General features: G+C 41.1%; 1 protein-coding gene across 7 annotated transcripts in view; it reads left to right on the forward strand.

Annotated features, from left to right (window-relative positions):
- Window positions 1–25,084, forward strand: part of PSIP1 (PC4 and SRSF1 interacting protein 1) — a 44,821-nt gene that overhangs the window by 9,233 nt on the left and 10,504 nt on the right. For 3 of the 7 annotated variants that reach the window (XM_054184677.1, XM_054184673.1, XM_054184674.1), the window contains exons 5-14: window positions 1,267–1,383; window positions 7,540–7,647; window positions 8,231–8,293; window positions 10,460–10,574; window positions 13,520–13,595; window positions 14,490–14,715; window positions 15,377–15,495; window positions 16,212–16,283; window positions 18,005–18,060; window positions 19,307–19,377. In XM_054184677.1, the coding sequence (XP_054040652.1) occupies window positions 1,267–1,383; window positions 7,540–7,647; window positions 8,231–8,293; window positions 10,460–10,574; window positions 13,520–13,595; window positions 14,490–14,715; window positions 15,377–15,495; window positions 16,212–16,283; window positions 18,005–18,060; window positions 19,307–19,377 (1,023 nt within the window). The other 4 variants (XM_054184678.1, XM_054184675.1, XM_054184679.1 and 1 more) reach the window with 3 other exon arrangements.

Raw genomic sequence — 25,084 nt, forward strand, 5'->3', positions numbered from 1 at the left:
ACTGAGGGGAAAGCTATACTGAAAAGTATACTGGTAAGTGAAGACAGTATTTTTTCCAACAGTGTTTTAAAATAGAATACTGTTTTACAGCCTGTTAATACGTTACAGTATTCCATACACGTTGGTGAATGGATAGATCTTTTAGCTGAGATCTAGGGAGACAAACGTATCTCAAGATATTCCTTGACCTACATAAAATTCTTTGATTTTAGCTAAGATTCTTAGAGCTAAGTGAAGCACAGGTATTGGACAGTAGGAGGGAAGACAGTTCAGTCATCAAAGCCTAAAAATTCAGGGTGAGTAGGTAACTGTGTTTGGCCCCACAGCAAGTAAGGTCAGAGAGGAGTGGATAGTTTCATGGAGATGATGGCAAATTGGAGCTCTTATTCTGCATACAAGATAATATTAAAGCGGCAGACTTATCAGCTATTCATATAGAGGCATTCACATGTCTCTTTTTTTTTTTTTTTTTTTTTTTGTCCTGTCCTTTTACTGGGCATATTTTGTCTTGGTAAGTCCTTCTCAAGGCCGTGTTTTCTGTTTAACTGGTGGAGCTGGCTGGAATGTTCTGAAAGCAGTATTTATACTTTGCAGATGTTCTTGTAACTGCTAGTAAGGGAGGTGGAGGGCAGAAGGGAGCTTGTGGTTTGGGCTTAAATCCAAAACAATTTCCTCAGTGGGGGAAAAATTAAAGAGTCAAGGGAGTCTGCCAGCTTTGTTTGAAGGAGCTCATATTTAAGAGTGAGAATGCTATCCACAATGCAATGGAATAAAAAAAGAGTAATTTTCGCTTTGCCTTCTCTATTGCCATATTTTTAACTTTAATTCTTCAGCCTTTATTATAATCTCTTTTTCTGCACATGTTTTCAGGAACAGGTAGTTTTCTCCCTTAGGATTGATAGCTCATTTAAAAATGCACTTCTTGGTAGTAGTATCACAAGTTGTATTTGACCAAAAACAGGTTTTTTGTTTGTTTGTTTTTAAATTATACATAAGAACAACCTTACATTGCAGTATTTTTAGTGTGAAAATAAGTTATTATAGCATTAGAGCTTGAAAGTCTGATAATGAAAATGCATTTTAAACTGAAAAGTCTGGAAATCAATGAAATAAGATACATGTTAATATTCTTGTCGTTCTAATAAGGGGTTTCTTAGCATGATGCTTTCTTCAGTAACATAGAGGTGGCAGAACCACCTCTCAGCATTGTTACTCTGTAGTTCAGGAATGGAATTAGATCTCAGTTTTGATGCTTTTATATTGCAGTCCCATCCAGCTGTTAACACTCCTATCAAAGAAGCCGGTCAAGAAAGTGGTCAGGAACCTGCTGAGGGGAGTGAAGAAAAAGCAGGAGCCAAAAAAAGAAAGGCTTCCATCCCAAAAGTAAGTGAATGAATTTGTGTTTTGTTCTGCCAGAAACATTTTTAAGTCAAAACTATATTGCCAAGTTTTTACTTAAGTACTTTAAACTAATGGTGTTTTACTGTTGTAACTGCCTTGCCTTTGCTTCTTTTCAGACATACACGTAGTAATATTTTTGTCCTTCTGTGTTCCTTTTAAGGTGCTGTACATGCTTTTGAAAATTAATTTCTTTACTGATCTATATTTCTAAATCATAATGCACTTAAACTAAGTTGATACAGTACTTCCTAGGCCAGAGAAGGTGGAAATATCACCAAGATTTAGCTTTAAGTTTCCCTTTATGTTTTTGAAGCCTTTTTCGTATCATGGATAGGTATGACTATCTCTTTCAATTATGACAGTTTTTGTTGAAAAGTTTAACAGATCATTAGGTTCTGCCTGGGCTGAAAGGGTTTTTCAGTGTATTTGCTTGAACGGATTATAAGAATCAGTTTGAATTAGGCCATACTTCTAATGGAGTAATGGAAATCCAAGATTTCTTTCTCAGTTGGGGTATAGTTGGCCTCAGAGCATTTATAGCCTCGACACCAGAATCCTAGGGCTCAACCTCGAGTCTTCCCTGGTGCTTTCTGCCAGAGGCTCCAGGTAGGGCCATTGTCCCCGGCTGTGATATAGAGCACATTTCTAATGTCCTGTCTTGTTCGGACTGGTCCAAGGGCTACTGCATGCACAGTCTCTTGTTTAATTTGCTCAAAGGCCTGTCATTGCTCAGGACCTCACATAAAATTATTTTTCTTTTGAGTCACTTCATATATAGGTTTTACAATCTTGACTATAACCTGAAATGTGCGTTCTCCAGAAACCCACAATGCCTAAGAAGGCTTGTGTTTCCTTTTTGTTAGTAGGTGGGGACGCAGATGTTATTTTGTTGATCATATCCATTGGGATCTGGTGATGACCATCTTGCCACTTGATTCCTAAGAACTGGATGTCTCATGCAGATCCCTTGACCTTACCTCTTTTTACAGCAAAACCTGCTTTCAGAAGAATCTTGATTATTTTCTCACCTTTCTTGAAAACTTCTTGTGCTGTATTACCTCACACAATGATGTCATCGATGTACTGCCGGTGTTCTGCAGCTCCACCCTTCTCCAGTGCAGTCTGGATCAGTCCATGGCAAACAGTAGGGCTGCATTTCCACCCCTGGCGCAGTTGATTCCAGGTGTACTGGACACCCCTCCAGGTGAAAGCAAACTGTGGCCTGCAGTCTGTTGCTAAAGGAATAGAGAAGAATGCATTAGCAATGTCAATTGTAGCATACCATTTGGCTGCCTTTGACTCCAGGTCATATGGAGTTCTAGCATGTCCGGCAGAGCAGCACTCGGTGGTGTGACTTCATTCTGGCCACGATAGTCTACTGTTAGTCGCCATTCTCCATCAGACTTTTGTAGTGGCCATATTGGGCTGTTAAAGGGTAAGCGAATCTTGCTGATCACTCCTTGGGTCTTGAGCCAACAAATCAGCTTCTGGATGGGAATTGGAGGAGAGTCTCAGTTGGTGCGATACTGTCGCCGATGCACTGTGGCAGTAGCAGTTGCCACCTGCTGTTCTTTAATCTTCAGCAGTCCCACAACTGAAGGGTCATCTGAAAGACTGGGTAAGGTAGATAGCTATGTAATGTCCTCAGTCTCTACAGCTGCTATACCAAAAGCCTACTCTTACGTTTTCGGGTCTTTGAAATACCCTCTCTTAAGGTAGTCTATGCCAAGGATGCATGGAGCATTTGGGCCAGTCACAATAGGGTGCTTCTCCCATTTATTCCCATTCAGGCTCACTTCGGCCTCTAATACAGTCAGTTCTTGAGACCCTCCTGTCACTCCAGAAATAGTAATGGCTTCTGTCCCTTTATGATTCGATGGCAATAGGGTACACTGTGCACCAGTGCCCACAAGGGATTTATACTTTTGTGGCTCTAATGTGCCAGGCCATCAAATCCACACAGTCCAATAAACTCAGTTATCCCTCTCCTCCTCCTGGCTGGAGGCAGAGCAGCCCTAATGTTGAGAACAACATCTACAATTAGATGAGTTTCTACAAGGATCGGAGCATCGCTTACCATGGACTGGAGAAGCCATCCTCCTGCAGAAATTCTCTCTTCCATCTGCTTTACCTTGCAACTCAAGCGCTTGTGCCTGTAGGGCCAGAGTAGGTTTTTTTTATCCCACTTACTCATGTCCTCTCCATAGTTGCAGAGGCAAAGCCACAGGAAGTGTCAGAGTGGATCCTGTTTCCCTTGAATTGGTTTCATAGGAGGGCATTTTTTCTTAATGACTGCAACCTCGTTCTGTTCAGGGGAAGAGTGGGATTCTTCCCCCTTCTCAGACAGTTCTTCAAGCAGTTCATGAAGCAGTTTATCAGATAGTTTTCTCATTTTGCTCAGCTATTGTCTCAGCCCTTTTCTCGGTATTCTGAGCTACTTTCTCGGTTGTTTCAGCCTTTGCCTTGGTTTGATCAGCCATGGGCTTAGTTTGATCAACCATGGTTTTAGTTTGTGCAGCCATTTTCTCCACAGCTGCTACATGAAGGGGACGAGAGACTGTGTTCATACTGTCGCACCTTGTTAGCCACCTCATTTACAACTGGTGTATCAGTATCAGATCCTCCCTAGATCGTTGTTGACAATGCGTGGGAATAATTTGATGGTGCACTCTGCACAAATTTTCTCAACAAAGATCGTTTGCATGGCATTTCATCACTTGCTATAAACCACCTCTCGCACAGCCAGTTCCCTCAGGTACTTAATACCTTTTTCCATGCTGGTCCATTTTGTTGGATGGCATTGGATATTATCCTTAAAGGGATACCTGCCCTTCACAGCTGATAGCAGTCGCCTTCAGAGACTGAGGACATCTGCCTTTCTCCCAATTGCTTTATCAATACCTCCATCTTTGGACAGGTGTCCCAACTGCTTAGCTTCTCTGCCATCTAAATCTATGGTAACAGCTCCATTGTCCCAGCATCGGAGCAACCTGGAGACAAGTGTCTCCCCTTCGTTATGACTGAAGTCCTTTCTTATGTTTCACAAATCCTTCATAGAAAAGGGTCTGCATCTGAGTCCTCATCCTCTGTTAATGTTGGCTGAGAAGGACCCTCTCCTGGATCTCCCTCAGAGGAACCCTCTCCTATGCTGTCTGGCTTGGGGCTGGTCTTTGTTGTCAGAGGCAAGGGGCAAGGAAGGAGCTAATCTTTTCTCCTTCCTGGTCACCGGGGCAACTTGTGCTGGTTCTGCTGGAGTTTGGGTAGCAGCAGCGCTCGTTGTTGGAGCAGCTGGAGCAGTGGCTGTGCTCCTCGTTGGGCTGGAGTGGCCGGTGCAGCTGTGGGTGGGGCAGGGGCTGGCAATACAGGCCGGGGACTGGGGGCAGGCGGCGGGGTAACTTTGGCTTTTGCCAGGGTCTGTGGGGGGGCAGCCATTGGCGCTGGTGTTGATACGGCTGTCACCTGTACAGGCGGAGGCGTGGCTGATGTTGGGGCCGTTGGTTGTTTGTGTCTGTGTTGTGGCTTGGGCAGTAATCTGAGTTGTTTTGAGTTTCTGCTGTAGCTTTCAGTGAGGCGACTGTCTGAATTCCTGCTGCAGCTTTCGGTGGCAAGGTTGTCTGAATTTCTGCTGTGGCTTTTGGAGGTGGGGTTGTCTGAATTTCTGCTATCTCTGACTTGGCCATGGGGTTTGAGTAGCAATATCACATGTCACATAATACTCACTCCTGCACTGATATTTAACAATAAACCAACCCTGCAACACATTCAGGAAACCCAACAACAAAACCACGTACGAATGAAAGTAACATTCACTCTCCAAACAGCCCGAAGGTTTCTCATTCCCTAATTCTGTTACTGTCACTTTGGCATCATCATCAAAGGGCAAAGTAAGCTTTCCCCACGTAAGACCAAGAGTGTAATTAGTAAAAGAATCCATTCCAAAAGTGTAATTAGTAAAAGACTCCATCATGAGATGCACAAGATTACGCATCTGAAGGCAAATCCACACCAATATAGCATGCAAACTGCATCCAAACACAAAGAAGAAATAGACCATGCAATATATTCAACCAGTTAAACCCCATTGCATCAATTAACTTCATAGAAAGCTCTCTAAAGACACGATACAAGATTTCACATAAGAATGACATGATGTGAACTGTCTATTCTCCCTGAAAAAGCTGGAATTCAGTTGCCCATTCAGGAAATCAGAGCTCTGTTCGTGCTTCATGTTGGGCACCAATAAATCTGTCGTGGTTTTGTCTAACTTCTTTTAAACTGGGCTGGTTCATCAGTTTGCTTCCCTGTGAACTTAGGCAGCAAGCAGCGTGTGCTAGTGGGGATGGCAGTGACTTAAGCTTCATGTTTCTCCTGCCAAGTGCTTTCAGGCTGTCCTGATCTGGCACTGTGAAAGAGAAACAGGAAGACAGAAGAGCCTTTTAAATAAAAAGGTGAAATGGAAGATCCAGAATGTGTCCTTTTACATAGATTTCTATTATTAATCTCAGTCAGTTAATCAGTTTAAGGCAAAACGTGGAGCAAATTTACTTCTTTTCTTTTGATACTAATGTAGCTATATGTCCTAGTTTGAGGTAAAACAGAACCAACTTTCTGTTCAGTAGTTTTATTTCTTAGCTAGGCTTCTTCTAACTCTCTGAACATGCTTGAACTCTCACAACAGCATGTTGTGTCTGAAACGGTTTGTTCCAGAGTGATAAGCCAATGTTTACAGCTCGTGCCAAGGAATGGTATGCAGAGAGGCTCTTGCTTATACTTATTGCTGAAAAAAACAAAGTCAGCTAATTTAATTATTTGCCCTGTTGGAGGGTTGGAAACAGAAAAGCATAGAGGGGTCCAACCTGCAGGGCGGGAGTGGACAGGACAGGTGACCCAAAACTGACCCATAGGGGTATTCCATCCCATCTGCCCCATGCTCAGTATAAAAGCTGAGGGATCAAAGGGTCAGCTTTTTTTCTTCAATGGCCGACCCTGTCTGTTCATCTGCTTTTAATCCCAACCTGTGGGTTCCAGACTCCAGCTCTGGAATCCAGTTCCCACCTGTTCCTGAGTCCAGCCTGGGACTTCCCCACTGCCTGCCGGTGACATCATCCTGGGAGCTTAATACGATTTTGTATATACTGTATCTATTTCGTTATTTCCTTTATATTTTATTATTAATATTTCATTACAGTAGTTTAGTTTCTTCTAAACTCGTAAATTTCTCTTTACCTCTCCTCCTCCTCTCCGTGTATAAGAGGTTGGGGGGGGAGCATCTGTCACCAGGCATTGGCCAATTTGGCCAAAACCATGACACTATAACATCCTTGGGTTTAGTGTAACGGTGATCTGTCTTAAAGTTGTATTCTCCAAAAAGACTTGGTGAATTACATGTATTCAATTACATGATAGCCTTGTGCCTGAGTTGCTTTTGTTCAGTGTTGAACTTTTAAGAACTGTAGCTATTTTGAAAGGGAATTTTACAAAAGGTGCTTGTAAGTGGTGCAAGGCAATAGCATCAAAGTTCAGAGAATGAATTGAAGATCTAAAAAACATGCATGGGCATAGGCTGCAAGGAAATGTTGATTATTTTCAAGTAAATTACTACAAACTCTTGATTTTCCAAATCTTAACTGCTCACATACAACAAAACCTAGTATTGTAGGGTTTTAAAAAAAACCAACAACAAAACAGAAAAAAAGGTATAGATTAGATAACACCAATTATCACCAATTAATATCTCACAAACGATGAAACAACTTGTTTGTGGTCTGTTTACTACATTAAGTCTTTGTTTAGTAGAATGATACTCTGCTAAATGTTGTCTGTGACTCGGATATCCATCTGTATGCAACAAATAAAGTGATCTAAATGAACCTTGAGGGTTATCATGAACACAAAGTGGAATTTAAGTTCCACCCTGATACGTTGCTGTATTTGACCTGTTCTGACAACTGTTCGCAGTTGTGGACTGGAGAAAGTGGTCTGCCGTAAGATTTTAATGTGTACCGAAGAAAGGAGTATATCTACAGACTTAAACTATATAAAGTGAAAAGCAGCCTGATGTTTATTAGCGAGTTCTCTTTTCACTGTGAGGTACTTCTTAATGCAAATTTTTTTACTCCATGTTGACTCCCTTTGCAGTTATCCTCTAAAGGGGATAACAACTTACCTACAGAAGCTGAAACAGAAGAAAAAGAGATGGATGCTTCAAAGGAAGATGATCTGCCTTCTGAAAAAAACAGTAAAGAAGTATGTGAAAGGTTTTTCTATGTACCAAAGAACATCTTAATATTATGTTGATTGATGTATATCTATTACTGAGTACTAAGAAGCTACGTTTATTACTATTGACAGTCTTGGGAGCTGTTTAATTACATAAAACTTTCTATGTGTTCACTCATATTCATACCTCTCACTGAAGCTAACGGGAATTAAAGCTTTCATTGAGAGCAAACTTTAAGTCTGGCTTGTTTAAGTTTAGTCAAAACAGGTGGAACAGTGTTGTTTTTATCACTTATTCTGTATTGCCAGTGTACTTTTTTAAAGGACCAGATAAAGAGTTCAGACAGACTAAAACATGACTACGTACCTTTATTTAAAACAGGATATTATTTAGTACTTATATTATTTCTTACCTTTCAGAAAAAAATCCTGATTAGCAGATGATCAGGATTATAATAATTTAAAAGCAGGAGGAGGTGTCTTCATCTATATTACAGGATTTTTTGTCTAAATTGTGTGCCAGACGCTTCAGTTGTGGAAAAAACTTAGAATAATTTAAAATATATCTTTGTTTTGTTAAGACTCTTAGCATCATTTTTAATCTTCATAGGATGTGGTGAAAACAAGTGATGCTTCTATGCCTAAAGTTGCTAGAAGAGGAAGAAAAAGAAAGGTAACAATATGTTTAATTACTTCACCTTACTGGAATTTTTCGATGTGATGTTACTGGGTGTTATTTTCTTTAATGACAAATTATGCATAAGTTGAAGTGCTTGACACCCTCCTCCCCCCTTTCGAATGGCTGAAAGATTTGTAGGAATGAAAGTTTTCCCAAGTCTTAATTATGTTTGAACTTAGAGTAGGGAGTTCCTATCTTTTCCCAAACAGTCCTTTGCAAGTAAGAAAAACTAAGATATAAACTGTTGCTAGACTGCTAATAAAGTAGTATGCTTTGAAGCTCAGAAAAATTTCTTCTAACAACTTCATCACACTGAACTGACACTTGAAATACTCTCCCTTTTCATGAGGTTGTGATTTTGTGTTCTCTTCAACCTGGGAAAAATTGGAGTTACTTTGAAACAGGCAGCTCCAGCTGCTTGCTCAGCATGCTCCAGCCTTAATGTTCAGGTGGTCACACAGCAAGCCAGATCAGGCCACTGACCCAACCAAAAACCAGACTGAAGTGGGGCAAAGTTTAATTTTAATTTGAAACCATTTAACTTGTAACATTAGTGCTGACAGCAGGAATGGGATGAGTGTGAAGTAACTGTGACCTTAGTATGTTTGTCACCAGTTAGTAGCATGCGGAATGTCATTTGCTTCACAAAAAAAGAAAGATACGTGTTTGAAATGCTCTTATGAAACCAATTTGAATATTTGAAAAATATAACTTAAAGAATACCATATTAAAAAAAAGTAAATTTTATAAAAATCTAAACTAAGATTCAAGGAAAGCTTTCAGTCTGAAACAGCAAGAACTTGAAAGAATGTCTGTGACTATGCATACTTGTGACTTCAGCTTGTGAATGGGAGAGAAGCCTCACAGATGACACACACCCAAAAAATAAATCTCATTCTTTGCTTTTTCAAAAAGCACTCAAATCCTGTGGTTGTGGTGTTTTTTCTTCTGTTTTGTTTGAGGTAGGGTTTCTTTTGGCATCATAAGACACTGCAGGCCTAAGATTTCCTCTGTCATGTTTACTAGCTTCAGCTGACAGACTTGTGTTCGGCACATGCTGCAAGGGGTTTAACCAGAACTTTGCATTACTACAGGCCATTGCTGAACAGAAAAATAGTATTTAAAGGGATGTAGTGTGTGCTTGTGGGTCAGAAAAGAGGGTTGGCTATGCAGTTATATGGCTTTGAATGTGTTTCTTACTTGCCTTAAGAAACATGGTGTTTTCTTTTCCTGGGATTTTAAAAAAGCATTCTAACAGGTACTTTTCTGTCTTCATTTAAACAGTCTTTCTGTAGGCTCATGGAAAGCACAGTTAATGTGAGATCTACCTCTGTTCTGTTCTAGATTTGTTTGTTCTTTAAAGTTGCCTTTTATTATAGGAGTCCACAAAGAATATTAAGATAAATACATATTTTGCCATAAATTTTCTGTTGCTGCTGTCTGATGCTCTTGCATCCAGGACACTAAATACCGTAAATGTTTTCTCCAGTTGGGATTTTTCTAAATTCTTTTTATCTGTCTGTATGGATATGGAATGTTTCTGCAGGGAGATATGTATCCTTTCATGAAGATCTTATATTGCCACAAGTTCTATCTGTAATTACAACCCAACCCCCTTAAAATTACTATGTAGATGAAGGTCATTATGTCCAGTTAGTGCAGTTCAACACACAGTTTTTCACTGTGAATAATTGGCTATAGAGCTAGAAGCGGGTGTTTTTTTCTGAATAGCTCCATCTACTGGCTTGATACTTTGATGGAGCTAGGGGAGATGGTAGCATCTAAAACAGGAGTATTTGTATATGGGCGGAAAAAATATGAACGTAGCTGCTTAAAAAACTGTGTTTTGGCATGCTGTTATGGTGATCTTAAAAGTACTTATAAATAATTTTTTCCTGTCTTGTGTCAAGATATTGTTCTGAAGATGAATGGACTGGTTGAAATTACATGAAACATTACTATATCAGGTAGTGATGGTATGGAGAGGGTGAAATTAGTACTTAAATGTAATCTGTTACTAAATTTGGAAACCTTTTTTTCATATGTAGAAGCAATTGCATAATAATGCATTTCTAGAAGTTTAAAACTGTTGTTTGAGAAAGTAACTGAGATGTTGGTGCCCTGTGTTTTTTCACTTGTGAAATTTGTTCTTTAAATTAGGCTGAAAAACAAGCTGAAGCTGAGGAAGCAGCAGCAGTGGCAACGGCGGCTGTGGCAGCAGCAGCTCCTGTGCCAGTGTCTCCAAAAGTAAGCCCCAAAAGAGGAAGACCAGCAGGTAACTTTAACAGAAAGAATTTTTTTTCACCACAGAAATACCTTTGTAGAATTAGTCAGGGAGCTGTCTCTTTCCCCTAAAGTACTACGGAGTATTTTCTTATGTTAAAAGCAATCTTTGCTAATAGATTTTAATGAGGAAACACCTCATCTGAAACTGACAAATTTAGGATGTAAATGGATTTAAATTGTTAGCACAAATGATCAGTCCTCTAAATAAGACGAGTTGTTTTGGTGTACAGGTATCGCCTTTAGAAAAGCCTTCTTCCTAGAATCCTGCTAAACTATAGATAGACAATAAGAGCTCTTTGTGCATTGTTGCTCCATAGAGATCTATATTCATTAAAGGTCTGTAAAATACTTTGCATTGGAATATCCATAAAACATAAGGAAGAGAACTGGGGGGACACAGAGCCTGTAGGTGGAGCTCAGAGGACAGCAGAAACAGAGAGATGGAGAGACTTGTTTAAAAAGACGTTTAAGGCAACCTGTGTAGATTCATAGGCAGATGAAAAGAAGATATAACTTTCCTAAAAAAAAAATGTGTAATTAGAACCATTTGGTGATAGCTCTGCAGCACTTGTTTCTTTTAAAGTAGTAATGATCTAATTAATTGGAATTTTTGTGGTAAGCTTGCAGATATTCTTGAATTCCTCATTAACTGCTGCATTGGAAAAAAGTTCTTGCTGCAGTTAAGTACACTGTATGAGCATCTAGTCTGTGAAGCAAATAATTTATACTCGTCTTTCTATGATGTTATAACAGGTTGGCTGGATGAGGGGAGAGCCGTAGATGTCACCTTGACCTTAGCAAGGCTTTTGACACTGTCTCCCATACTTCCTCAGCTTCCTAATGAGGATGTTATGGGCTCGATGAGGTGACAGTGAGGTGGATCGAGAGCTGGCTGAGTGACAGAACTCAGAGGGTTGTGATCAGCAACACAGAGTCCAGTTGGAGGCCTGTAACCAGTGGTGTCCCTCAGGGGTCAATACTTGGTCCAATTCTGTTCAGTATATTCATTAATGACCTAGATGAGGGGACAGAGTGTATCCTCAGCAAGTTTGCTGATGATACCAAGCTGGGAGGGGTGGCCGACACTCCAGAGGGCCGTGCTGCCATCCAGCGTGACCTGGACAGGCTGGAGAGCTGGGCAGAGAAGAACCTAATGAGGTTCAACAAAAGCAAGTGTAGGGTCCTGCACCTGGGAAGGAAGAATGCCAAGCACCAGTATAGGTTAGGGGCGGACATGCTGGGAAGCAGCTCTGAGGAGAAGGACCTGGGGGTCCTGGTAGACAGCAAATTATCCATGAGCCAGCAGTGTGCCCTTGTCGCCAAGAAGGCCAATGGCATCCTGGGCTGCATAGGGAAGACTGTGGCCAGTAGGTCGAGGGAGGTCATTCTCCCCCTCTACTCTGCACTGGTGAGGCCACAACTGGAGTATTGTGTCCAGTTTTGGGCTCCCCAGTTCAAGAGGGACAGGGAACTACTGGAGCGAGTCCAGCGAAGGGCAACCAAGATGATTATGGGACTGGAGCATCTCCCTTATGAGGAAAGGCTGAAAGAGCTGGGACTCTTTAGGCCTGGAGAAGAGAAGGTTGAGGGGAGACCTTACTAATGTCTACAAGTATCTAAAGGGTGGGTTTAAGGAGGACGGAGCCAGGCTCTTTTCAGTGGTTCCCAGTGACAGGACGAGGGGCAACGGGCACAAGCTAGAACACAGGAAGTTCCATTCAAATACACGGAAAAACTTCTTTACGGTGAGGGTGACAGAGCGCTGGAACAGGCTGCCCAGGGAGGTTGTGGAGTGCCCTTCTCTGGAGATTTTCAAGACCCACCTGGATGCAGCCCTGAGGGATGTGCTTTAGGCACTCCTGCTCTATCAGGGGAGTTGGACTAGATGATCTCTAGAGGTCCCTTCCAACTCTGAAGATTCCGTGATTCCATCTGTATCTGCTGACAGCACGAAAATAACTTTTACAAAGTGCAGCCACAGTTAATAGGACTTAATTACTTTTGCCTTGGAAGCTGTGAGGAAATTAAGTATTACTTTAGTTCCCCTTTTCCCCACCCCATTTCGTTAAATGTACATTTCTAATTTTTGTATGTGTTTATCTTTAATTTTTTTTTTTTAACTAAATACTGTCTGTAAGAGCAGAAAAGGATCTAAGAGACGCATTCACCGCCTGTATAAATACCTTTTTATAAGATGTCCTGTGCAGCCTGTTCTGGTGTTGGATGTGATGCATACCTCTCTTGCTTAACGGTGCTCCCTGCTAACACCAACAGGAGTTTAAAGATTGAGTATTAGGTTTCCTAACCACACATTCACTGTTGCATCGGACAAGCATTTGAAGGATATAAGTGCCAAGAAGGCAGATACACTATTTGTCTTACTCAGTACAATACAGTGAATGTGAGGAAGTGCCAAGTTTTGCTCTGTACTGTAGTGTGGTGGTAGAACTTCTTGACAGTGGTTTGTTATCAAGAAAAGTGATGAAAGCCCCGTGATACATCCAGAAAAAATGGCAAACTGACTGCGTAAATGTGGACACTAAATGACTTCTTTCCATTCTCTAATTTCAGAGTTTCTCATTCTCTTATTTGAGACTTGTTCATATTAGTTATGCAACATGTGAAACAAATCGTAACTGCAGATAGTGCAAAAAACGCAAGAATTGGTAGTTGTAGCCTGGGGCTAAAAATAAACACCAAAGTTTTTAATTTACCAATCAGGTGAAAAAACCTACCAACACTTTAATTTTTCAGAGGTCTTGATTAAAGTTTAGTACTCACTTAACACTTGAATTTTGTATAACAACAGAGTTAGGGTATATATTTTGATTTAAATGTAGCTTCTGTCTGTTGAGTAAGAATCTTTTCACATAGACAAGGAGCAGATGGTGGCTCTGGCTGTGGACTAACCTGTTATTTCTATATAAATACTAGCTTCTGAAATAAAGGTCCCAAAACCAAGAGGGAGACCCAAGTTGGTGAAACCACCTTGTCTTCCAGAGAGCGACTCGTGAGTTGTTCTGTTTTGTTTATTAATATAAAGCTTCTTCATTGTAAACCACATTATTCCTTACGTTAAGACTTCCTCGTTAGTACTGAGTTCCTGACAGGTTTTTGCCCCTTTGGTATGCAGTGTGAGTTACTGTTTGCTTTGATGTTGCTATTTACAGCTCAGGTAATTAATACGTAGTAACTCAAGGTAGTACATTTCTGGAACAAGAGACAGAAGATCTTAACCGTCCTAACTTGTAAAATCTGTGCAAAATTCCTTACACAATCGTATGCCAAGTGAAGAGAAAAAGGTATTCATTAAAAGAAACGACAAGATCATGCAAAACAGAACTACTGAAACGAATGTACATTTTTGTTTCAGAAATCTCTTCTGATGGAATTCCAACACCATTTGTTAACTAAATTTTGGTTTTACCCGCTTCAGTTCTTGTGTCAAGTCTTTAGTGGTTCTAGTAACTGAAGGAAAAGTTGAGCATTAGCATAGTTTTCTATAGATTAGCAGATGCAGCGTTTCAGTATATGTACACCTTAAGTATACTTCATAAAATTAGTTTACAGTGTAGTCTTGGTCCTGCAGACACATAAGTGCGTGGAGAACTTCTGAACGTTAACTTTTTTGTTTTGGAGATATGCAAATATATTAACGTTAGCCTCATTAGGGCCTCCATGCTATTATTTCGTGTTTCTTGCATAGGTAGTGGGCTATCATTTTGGAATAAGACTTGAGTTTGACTATTTTTTGAATAGTCATTAAATAAACCGAGGGTGAATTAACTTCATAATTTTTAATATTCTGTGGTAAAAAAGAAAATCAACTTCCTGAGTTAGAATGTGATGTTTAAAATTCACTGTAGATAATGGATATGGTGTCTAAATACTGTTCGTCTTTTAGTGTTAATGAGGAGGAGAAGGCAAAGAAAAAAGGACCAGAAGAAAAGGCCAAAAAGCAAGGGAAAAAAGATGAGGAGAGTCAGAAGGAAGAGGAGAAATCAAAGAAGGAATTTGACAAAAAGGAAGGAAAGAAAGAGACTGAACCAAAAAGGAAAAATGCTGCAAAAGTGGGTTCTGCATCAGCTTCTGATTCTGAAGATGATGGAGAAGAACAAGAAGGTGACAAGGTATAATTTTGTTTTCCTGATATATTTGTTGTAGAGGGAGTAGTATCACTGAAGATCTTTTTCTGAAGTTAATGCTAGGTCTTAGTAAAGGGTGGAGCCCTGTGGGTGCCTGATACAGATACATAGAATAAAAGTTCCAGGACTTCATTTTGTCAAATAATTCTTTCAGGAACTTCTCCAGTATTTTCTAAGAAAAGCGTCTTTTCTAAGACACTTTTCTTTTTAACCAAGTACTTAAATGTGGCAGTTACTTATTTTGTGAAAAGACTTTTTCCATCTATTTTCCTTGGAACATGGACTTTTTTTTCTTTGGGTGTGTCTAAGAGAACATTGGTCTTGAAAACAAGTTTTTGAAAGGTATAAAGCTATCCCTAGCCAATCATTTGGAATGTCTTCATTTTTCTGGTGCTTAGGATATTTGCCTTCTGTCAGAAAAGGAAAAATGGAGAAAGGACTAAAGAAATTCAGAATTTACCAACATGTGGAGGTATTGTATTTAGTTGCAGGGAAAGCCAGCTTTTGTCAGGTTGTTCCATGGAGCAGAGTTGCTTCAAAGATAGTTAGTGTAGGTAGGTTTACACCTACCTCTTTACACAAAAATTACACAAAAAATGATTTAATAATCTTGCCTTTCCCTTTCCAATCCTAAAAACAAAATCAGAAGAAAAAAGGAGGAAGAAGCTTTCAGGCGGCTCATAGAAGAAGCATTGTAAGAGGCCAACATGAGAGAGAAGTAACAGAAAGAAAGCGTAAGCAAGAGGAACAGACAGAATCTGAATCGTGAGTGTGTTTCAGCATGTGATGTCTGCAAGTTGTAGGAGTACTTTGAAACCAACAGGAGGAGACAGTATCTGAAAAAATACCGAAGTGGTTTGCACTGTGTTCTGTTGTTCTCTCCCTCCATGCTTTTTTTGGGTCTATTTTAACTTCTTTTTAAGTGGAGAGTAAAAAGCTCCTCTAAAGCAATACATTCTATGGTGGGGGGATGGGAAAAATTGAACCTAGAAATTACATTATGTCAGTCTTTCAGGGATTTAGAATTTCTAGCAGAAGACAGCTGGTGGGTTCTGTTTAGAAGTAACCTAAGAATATCCTTGTGAAAAGGGATCAGTGTGAAAAACTGTTCAGGATAGCTATATGTTTTTCTTTAATTTTTGGAAAAATTAGGTTGAGAACTGGTAGGACCTACTAATCCATGGTCATGGATTTTTGATCGGGTTGTGGAATGCATAGGGTTACCTGGAGAACACTTCTTTCTCTGTCTGGCAGCTGGAGCACACGCTGTCAGACAGAACAAGGAAAAAATTAAGAATTATTCTACTCTAGCACTGCAGAGCTAGTTGAGTGATACCAAGAGCAGTCTGCATTTGGAAGATAAATTATCATAAATGAATCAAGCATAAGAATGGAGAGAAGATCCTGCCAGAAACTGGGGGGGTGGGACAATAGGAAGAAATATGACTCATTCTCAAGAGCTATTCTGCAAATGGGTGAAGAAGCCGCCGCCACGAGACCATGATGTTCCCATCCCCACAATTGGTGGGAGGGCGGAAGAAAGGGAGAACAAGGTAAAAATTTGTAGAAGAAGGAGGAAGATAATGGTCCCCTTCACTGGTAACAACAAAATTCTACCTTTTTCACATTTGTTAACAAAAACCTAGTTTGTTTGGGTTTTTTTACCCTCTAGCCCTTTCTTCTCCTCTTCTTACTGTCACTCCTCCTCTGGAAACCTAACCTAATTACTCTACTTGCCCATAGCGAACCTAAGCATTTCCAACTCCAGAGATACTAAATTGTCCTTAGCATCTTTGCAGCTCTTGATATATCACTATTAAAATCTGACATATGCTGATTGATTTCTGCAATGAAACTGTCATATATTGATTTGATTATAACAATCAGATCTCCTCTACTTTTAAATAGCTCTCATATTTTATGTGTTGGAAGGTAGATAGAGCTTTGTTTCAGTAAGATAAAGGAGTAATAGTTAATGAACGCATAATGAATTTAATTATAGCTGATGACTAATCCCACAAAACTCAATATTGATAGAAAGTAAAAAGTCGTCTTTTTGTGCTGTCTGTCTTCCAAGTTCCTCTACTAATACACTGAATATAGGCCGATACCTTTTTTGTTTACATTTCGCATCAGCATAGTTTACATTTTCTGGTCTTCGTAGCTACTTCAATAGTATTTATTTATGTCTAATAACAGTGCCTTTTACACCATTCTGTACATATACAAAATTTACATGTACCATTTAAAAGGCATGAGCTTGTGCTGCCAGTTGAAATAAAGTAGTCTTATGTACTTTAAACCTGTTGATTCTGTAACTGGGCAGACTATGATCTTAAAGGTCCCTTCCAACCTAGATGAGTCTGTGAAAGGAACATGGAAAATGACAGAGCTGCAGGCCTGGATATTTTATAGGTGCCTGTTACTATGACAGGAAGAAAATCAGTCACAGAATATTAAGTCGTGATGTGCTGAAATATGTAAATTCTAAAATGAGGCTTTGAAACCCCTCAGTAAGACAAGACTGAGGAATTGCTAAACATTGGTTCATGACTTTCTCTTAAATAAAGAGTTCAAAAGCTTGCTGAAAAGACTTCTGCCTGTCTTCATCCTGTAACTGAGATGGAGGCAAGTTTTCGTTTCTCGTGAGTCTCAGTTTTATTTTTAGTGATACAATTAGAGAAAGAGACAGATTTCAATGAACTTGTAATAAATATTTTTCCTTTATATTACTATTTGCTTCAAGAATATTTAAATTATCAGTGATACATTTGTGGTCAGTTGTAGGATACTTCTACTGTTATAATTAATTATATGAGAAAATAAGTCATATAGGAACTGATTATGACTAATTGGTATCTCCATAATTCCCTGTGGTAATGTTAATAATTTTACTCTCTTTGTCATCATAATAGAAATATTTTCTTTTTTCATAACATAGTTCCATGCAATGCCACTTCACCAATTTGTACATGCAACCAAAACAAAACACAGTTTGGAAATGCGACTTGTTTTTAAAATCCTTTAATGTGCAGCTTCTAGGGAGAACTGTCTGTCAGTGTGGAGGACTTATCAGCAGTATCTCAGTTAACTATTTTTTTTAACTTATTTTGGTTTCAAAAACCAGAGTTTGGCTCTTTGTGGTTTTTGCATGCTAATGTTTTACTGAGATAATACTTCAAAATAATTGCATCTCATCTAAAAACTGGGGAGAAAAAAAAGACTGAAAACCAGACTTTACAACATTATAAAAATACTTTAACATTTTTGATAGGCAGAGTAAAGAAGAAGGCAAGAAAGCAGAAGTTAAGAAGATGGAGAAGAAGAGAGGTTAGTTTAAAGAAGCTAAACAGTATTTTTGGTCATCTTAAATTTTGAACAGAATGATCTTCCTGGATAAGATAATTTACCGCTAAAGCTGGCTGTGGGGTCTCAGTCAGAAATGTTTGATCTGTGACTGCTTCCCTCAGGTCTGTGAAACAGTGTGTTCTTGTTCTTCTACGTTCCTTCTTTCTTCAGTGCATGAGAACAGGTCTTCACTATTCCTATTTTACTGTCATTCAAGCTTTTAACCTCAATGATCCCTTCTGTTTGTCAGTAAGAAACAAAAGATCCTATTCTTTGAATCAAATCACTTTAGTTCTTCCCTTCATTTTTTCCTTTTTATGACACAATAATCTGAGGGACCTCTTGAAAGTATATAGATACTACCTCTTACTTAGTAGGAGGCTTGCTAAGAAAAGGCTTGCTCTTCCTAAGCAAGAGGCTTAGATTCAGATTACTGTGGTCCTATCTACTAACCCACACTTGCAAACTGACCTTCATAGGGATCAGTCATTCCTTTTTTAGTACTCCCATCTTTAAGGGCAGTTCAAACCAGTGGCTGTTACTTGTGGTATAGTACACATCCCGTGGCGTGGACTCCAACTGACCCAATGTTGGCAGGGGAAAAAAATAAATCACCCAGACCCATCCAAGATGGATTGGACTTGAAGGAAACTCTGTTTCCTTGCAGCATTGTTCGGAGTACATACCACTTGTGTATGAAAAAATTCAAACAGGCATTCAGCATGTGAACTAGAGACAGACGTGTTCATTCATCTTGCACACCTGCTGGAACATGTGTACTGGGAACATTTTGTTTGGATGGATTTGGACTGTAACTTGAATTGTGTCCAACTTACTGAAAACAAAACCATCAATATTTAGGTGTCCTGGCATTAAAGGTTTTCCAGCTTTGTAATTCTTAGTATTTATTGAAACTTCCTTTTAAGTTGGCCCAGAAGCAGAGGGTGGCAGCTGGATGTTGAAATAGAAAATTATTTTCAGTTTGTAGCTCCTAAGGAGGAAACTATCTAGGTTGCTAATAGTGTCTAATTTTAAAAAGATGTGTATTTTATTTCTGATAGTAAGCCCTGTGGTGTATTTATTTGTGCACCTGCATCATTATCTGATGCAGAGTGCCTGCCCATATTTTTCTGCGTTCTGTATGAAGTTCAGGTTAGTGGAAAGGTTTCTACAGGAACAAACCTGATGTGATTATCAAATATTCATGCATATTATTTTTAATCTTCAGAAACATCAATGGATTCTAGGCTTCAAAGGATACATGCAGAAATTAAGAACTCCCTGAAAATTGATAATCTTGTAAGTACTTTTTTTAAAGTGATTTATGTGTATAATTCCAGTAGGAAATACTTGGCATGTGTGTTTGTTTTTTAATTAATGTTCTGAGGATGAAGGAAATCTTTCAGTTTGAAAGATAACTGCTGCTTAAGTGAGATTACTACGGACATTAAAAGATCAATGTCAGCAAGTAAAACTGGGTTTGTTTGAAAATACTTGATAATGAATTATTTAATGGAAACATTCGGACAGAATTCTGTGAAATGAAGCATCTGTGCCAGCTCAGCCTGAGCCATCCAGAAGCACCAGAAGGACGCAATGAGTGTAGTAGTGGCAGACTGCCTGACACAGGGGATGGAGGCCCCCATCTGCTGACCCCACTCATTGTTGCAGAAAGTCTGCTGCCTGGTGGGGGCTCAGATTTGGAACATTACTGGCAGATGGTTGAGGCTTGTCTGGCCTTAAGACTATTCATTAACGGCTGCTGGCTTTCTATGTTGGGCACCAATGATATGGTCAGGGGAGACCTGCAAAGTATCAAGCATGACTGCGTGACTCTGAGGGTGATGGTCAAGGTACGGGGACCCAGGTGGTGGTCCCTTTCTTGAGGAAAGGACTTGTAAAGGTATGGATAGGACTGCTAGGAGGTGGCAGGATCCACCCAAAAGTTGTGCAGCCAAGAGGCTGGCCAACCTGGTTAAAGGGCTTTAAACTAGGAGTAGTTTAAAGTAGCAGAGGAGAAGTGAGGAAGTGATGGCAATCAAATGATGCAGGATTATGTAAACAGCATTGGCCTTGTAATCAACAATTTCCTCAACAGACCAGGACTGAAGTAGCATCACCTCAAGCGTATGCACAGAAATCAGGAAGTGCTGGCAGCACAGCATTATGAAGAAAGCTCTGACAACCATGATGAACAAACCAGAGGAACTGGACATCTGTCTGCAGCTGCAGAGCTATGGTTTCCTTGGCGTCACAGATTTGGTGGGATAGTTGTGGGACTGGGGGCCTTGCCATGTATGTATTCAGGCTCTTTAGGGAAGACTAGTGCTGGGGAGACAAGAGGTGGGATAACTCTTTGTGTGAGACAACAGTGGGAATGTGTGGAGCTCTGCATGGGGACAGATGATAAGCCAGTTAAGAGTTTATGGGTCAGGATTAGTGGGCAGACAAATATGAGTGACATCCTGAGGATGTCTACTGCAGATCACCTGATGAGGCAGAAGTAGAGAATGAAGTCATCTTAAAGCAATTGGGAGACACCTCCGTTTCAAAAGCTCTGGTTCTCATTGGAGGCTTGAACCATCCTGGTATCTGCTGAAGGGACAACATGGGGGTTACACAGCGATCCAGGAACCTTCTGGAGTGCAATAACTTCCTAAAACAGGTGACCAAGGAGCTGACAAGGGAAGACGCCCTGTTCGACCTGATTCTTATAAACAGGGAAAATCTGGTCAAGGATTTGAAGGTTGGAGGCAGCCTTGGCTGCAATGACTGAGATGGTGGAGTTCAGGATCCTGAGAGGAGGGAGCAGGGCAAAAAGGAAGACAGCCCTGGGCTGGGGAGAGCAGACTTTGGCCTCTATGGCGATCTGCCTAGAAGAATCTCTTGAGAGACCATGATGGAGAGGAAAAGGGACCAGGAGATCTGGCTCACTTTTATGGATTACCTCCTCCTCGAGACTGATTCATCTTGACAAACAGGGAAATAACCAGTCGTGGCAGGAGGGCTGCATGGATAAACAAGGAGCTCCTGACTATAGTCAGGATGCAAAAAAGGAAGCATACAGGAAGTGGAAGCAGGGACAGGTGAACTGGGAGGAATATGCGGACACTGTCTGAGCATGGCGGCATGTGCTTAGGAAAGCCAGAATCCATCTAGAGTTAAATCTGGGGAGAGAAACGAAGGACAATTAAGCTTTTTCAAGTACCTCACCAGCAAAAGGAAGACTGAGAAAACATGGGCCTGCTGCTGAATGGGGTAGGGGATCTAGTGAAAAAGGACAAGGAGAAGGCCAAGGTACTCAATGCCTTCTTGACCTCAGTTTGCTCATACAAAACTCCTTTCAGGAATCTTAGGTCCCTGAGAACAGTGGAAGGCCCAGAACAGGCAAGACTTGGTGCTCAGTGGGCAAGGATTAAATTGGGGAACACTTAAAGTTGAACCTGATGCAGAATAAACCAAAGAGCACTGAGGGAGCTGGAAGATGTCATTGTGCTCCACTCCATTTTATTTTTGAAAAGTTGTGATAACGAGGAGGAGTGTGTGAGCCGACACAGGCAGGATGTAGGAACAACAACAAAACCATGGATGAAAGACAAAGAAGAAATTTAATCTCAATACCTCGCAGACTGGGGGATCTCTGAAGCAGCACCAGGGCAGAGGCACGCAGGGGATGCAGGCACTGCGGAGAACGAGAGCCCTTGTTAGCAAGAGAGTGTAAGAGAGTCCGAACCTGCTGTTCTCACCTGTATTTCAGGGATTCAAGCAGGTCTAGTTTTCCACTGTGCTCTTCTCCCACAGCAGGGCAGGAATCTCAGGCATGTTTGATAAGGTGCTTCTGAGTCCATCACAGGCCTGTGCTATCCAAGGGCAGATGTTCTACTTGTTGAGCGCACAGGTCTAAACAATTGGTGTGATATAGGTGTTGTCCAGCACCCAGGTGCAAGTCACTTGAGCATGTTTACAATCCTCCGCGCTGGTGTTCAGGGCGAACCACAGGGAGGTTCACAAAGACTGGAAGAAAACAAACATCACCCTCATCTTCCAGGAGGAGGATCCGGGCAACTGCAGGCTGGTGCATCTCACATCGATCCCTTGGAAGGTGATGGAGCAAATCGTCCTGGAAATTGTTTCCAATAATATGACGGACAGCAAGGCCTCTGGGAGTTGTCAGCATGGGTTAATGAGGAGGAAAAATCATGCTTGACCAAACTGACATCCTTCTGCGAGATGACTGGCTTGGTGGATGTGGGAGAACAGTGGATGTTGTTTATATTGAGTTTAAAAAGGCTTTTGACAATGGCTCTCTTAAGAGCCTCATAGACAAACTGATCTGGTTTGATCAGACAAAAGTCTGGACTACATAAGTGGATAGCAAGGTGGACTGAAAACTGGATGAACTGCAGGGCCCAAAAAACTGATCAGTGGCAGTGAGTCCAGCTAAAGGCCAGTCACTAGTAGTTAATGCTGTTAAAACACCTTCGTTAATGACTGGGATGATGGGACAAACCACACCCGTAGCAAGTTTGCAGATGATACAAAACTTGAAAGATTTGATGGGTGTGCTGCCATCCAGAGGGACTTGGACAGGCTGGAGAAGTGGGCCAACAGGAACTTCATGAAGTTCAACAAAGGTTCAAATTCTGCACCTGGGGAGGAATAACCCCATGCACCAGCACAGGCTGGGGACAGAGTAGCTGGAAAGCAGCTTGTCAGCAAATGACCTTGGGGGTGTTGGTGGACACCAAGCTTACCATGAGCCAGCACTGTGCTCTTACGGCAAAGGTGGCCAGCAGCATCCGGGGCGGCATTAGAAAGAGTTGCCAAAGCATGGAAGGAGGTGATGCCTGCCCTCTACTCAGCGCTGGCAAGGCAGCAGATCCCGTTTTGGGCCGCCCAGTACAATAGACACATGGACATACTGTAGGGAGCCCAATAAAGGGCCACGAAGATGAATTAAGGGCTTGGAGCGTCTGTCATAGAAAGAGGCTGAGAGAACTGGGAATGTTCAGCCTGGAGAGGAGAAGGCTGAGAGGGGGATCACCACCATGTGTGTAAATACCTGAATGGACTGTGGAAAGACAACAAAGCCCGACCCTTCTCAGTGAAAGGACAAGAGGCAATGAATACTGATGTCGATACAGGAAATACTGCTTAAACATAAGAAAAAGCTTTTTTACAGAGAGGGTCATCAAGCACTCGCATATGTTCATCTAAATTCTTACACCTTGGAATCCACTGTTAAGGTTGGGCAGTGAAAACAGACAGGGAAGGACCAGAGCTGTATCTTTTTTTTTTTTTTTAAGCCAAATATTTCTACGCCTTTGGTGATTTACGACATACTACCAGGTTTTCTGAATTCAAGGTTGTTTGTGCTTCTGTTGGTTTGGTTTAGTGTTTTTTCTCTAACTGAAACCTCAGATCATGAGACCAGACCAAAAATACTTTACTCGTCTCTTTCTTACTCGAAGTCCTGAAGGGGATGCAAATCTTCAAAAGGCGATTTCCATTTACACAACTGAAAAAGCAAGTAAAAGGCTTCATTCCATCTCTGCCTTTATGTACTGCTGAAGACAAGAACATTCTTGCTACCACTATTAACTGGCCAAGGAAAGGTGTGGGAGTGACGTCAGTTTGAGGATTTCCCTAGCTGATTGCGGAGTGCCATTGCATGGGTGGTGCTGAAAGGGATTCAGCCTTTGGTTTAGTATCTTCGTTTTGTGAGTGCCACTTGCACAGTGAGAAAATATGAATGTCAGTGAAGAAGTACAGTAGCATGAGAAGGAGCAAGCTGTGCCAACTTGGGAACTCAGCGTTGTGTTGGGTGTCAGAGGCAAGGTTCTGGTAGTGGGGGCAGGGGGCTGCCCTGTGATGGATAAGGCAGGTTCCAGCTGGCTCCAGCGAACCCACCGCAGGGCAGGGCTGAGCCCCTCAGCCAAGGTGGTGGCCCTTCTGTGAAAACTTACTTAAGAAAGGACAAAACACGTTGGTCAGAGAGAGGAGGAGAGGAGGAAAGAACGAGAAACAGCAGAGGGAACACCAAGGTGAGGGAAGAAGGTAGGAGCTGCTCCATGTTGTTGGGGCAGGTATTCCAGGTATTCTACTCTGCAGCCTGTGGAAGAGACCACAAAGGAGCAAATGTTCACGCTGCGGAGAGCCTGTGCTGGAGATTTCTGCTGAAGGACTGCAGCCTGTGGGGAGAGCCCAAGCTATAGCAGAGGAGCATGTGAGGGGAGGAGTTGCAGAGAGGGAGAGTGGTGTACTGACCAGTGGCCCCCCCTGCGTTGCTTGGGGGTGGGCTGGGGAGAGCGGTCTGAAGTGAAGTTGAGCATGGGAGAGGAGGGAAGGAAAAGTGTGGATTTTATGTTTGTCTTTGTTTCTCATAACCCAAATCTATCTTAATTGGTATTAAATTAATTTTCCCTAAGTAGAGTCTGTTTTGCCCACAACAGTAATTGGTGAGCAATCTCCCTGTCTTTTATCTTGACCCACGAGCTTTCTCATCCTATTTTCTCCCCTCACACTGTTGAAGGGGGAGAGGTGAGTGGCTGGATGGGCATCTGGCTGCTGGCCAAGGCTAACCCACCACAGTGTTAAAATACGAAACACTGATTTCCAGTATGGCCTGTTCTTAAATTATTTTATTTAAGTCTACGCCAATACTTTGTCTCAAATAAATAGTTCACCTTAAATAAAATTTAGAAAGCTTTTACTTCACAACTTAATGGTTTGGCTTAAATAAATCACTCTGTCCTGAGCCAGATAGTAAATACCCCATAAATAAAAAGTAAAAAACAAAAATGCACACCCCCCCAAACATCTGATTCAGAGGTGTAATGGAGCAAGTATCTTACAATACTGTGAAGAACATTGGTTGTAGAGCCTACAGCAAGGACGCTTAGTTTATCATAATTGTATTTATCAAGTAAACATGATAATAAGAATTCTGCTGAGCATAGTCCTGATATGTTTGTTTGGGGTTTTTTAATACCAGTTTCCCTTGAGA

The sequence above is a fragment of the Rissa tridactyla genome, chromosome Z (genome assembly GCF_028500815.1).
Source record: "Rissa tridactyla isolate bRisTri1 chromosome Z, bRisTri1.patW.cur.20221130, whole genome shotgun sequence".
Lineage (NCBI taxonomy): Eukaryota > Metazoa > Chordata > Aves > Charadriiformes > Laridae > Rissa > Rissa tridactyla.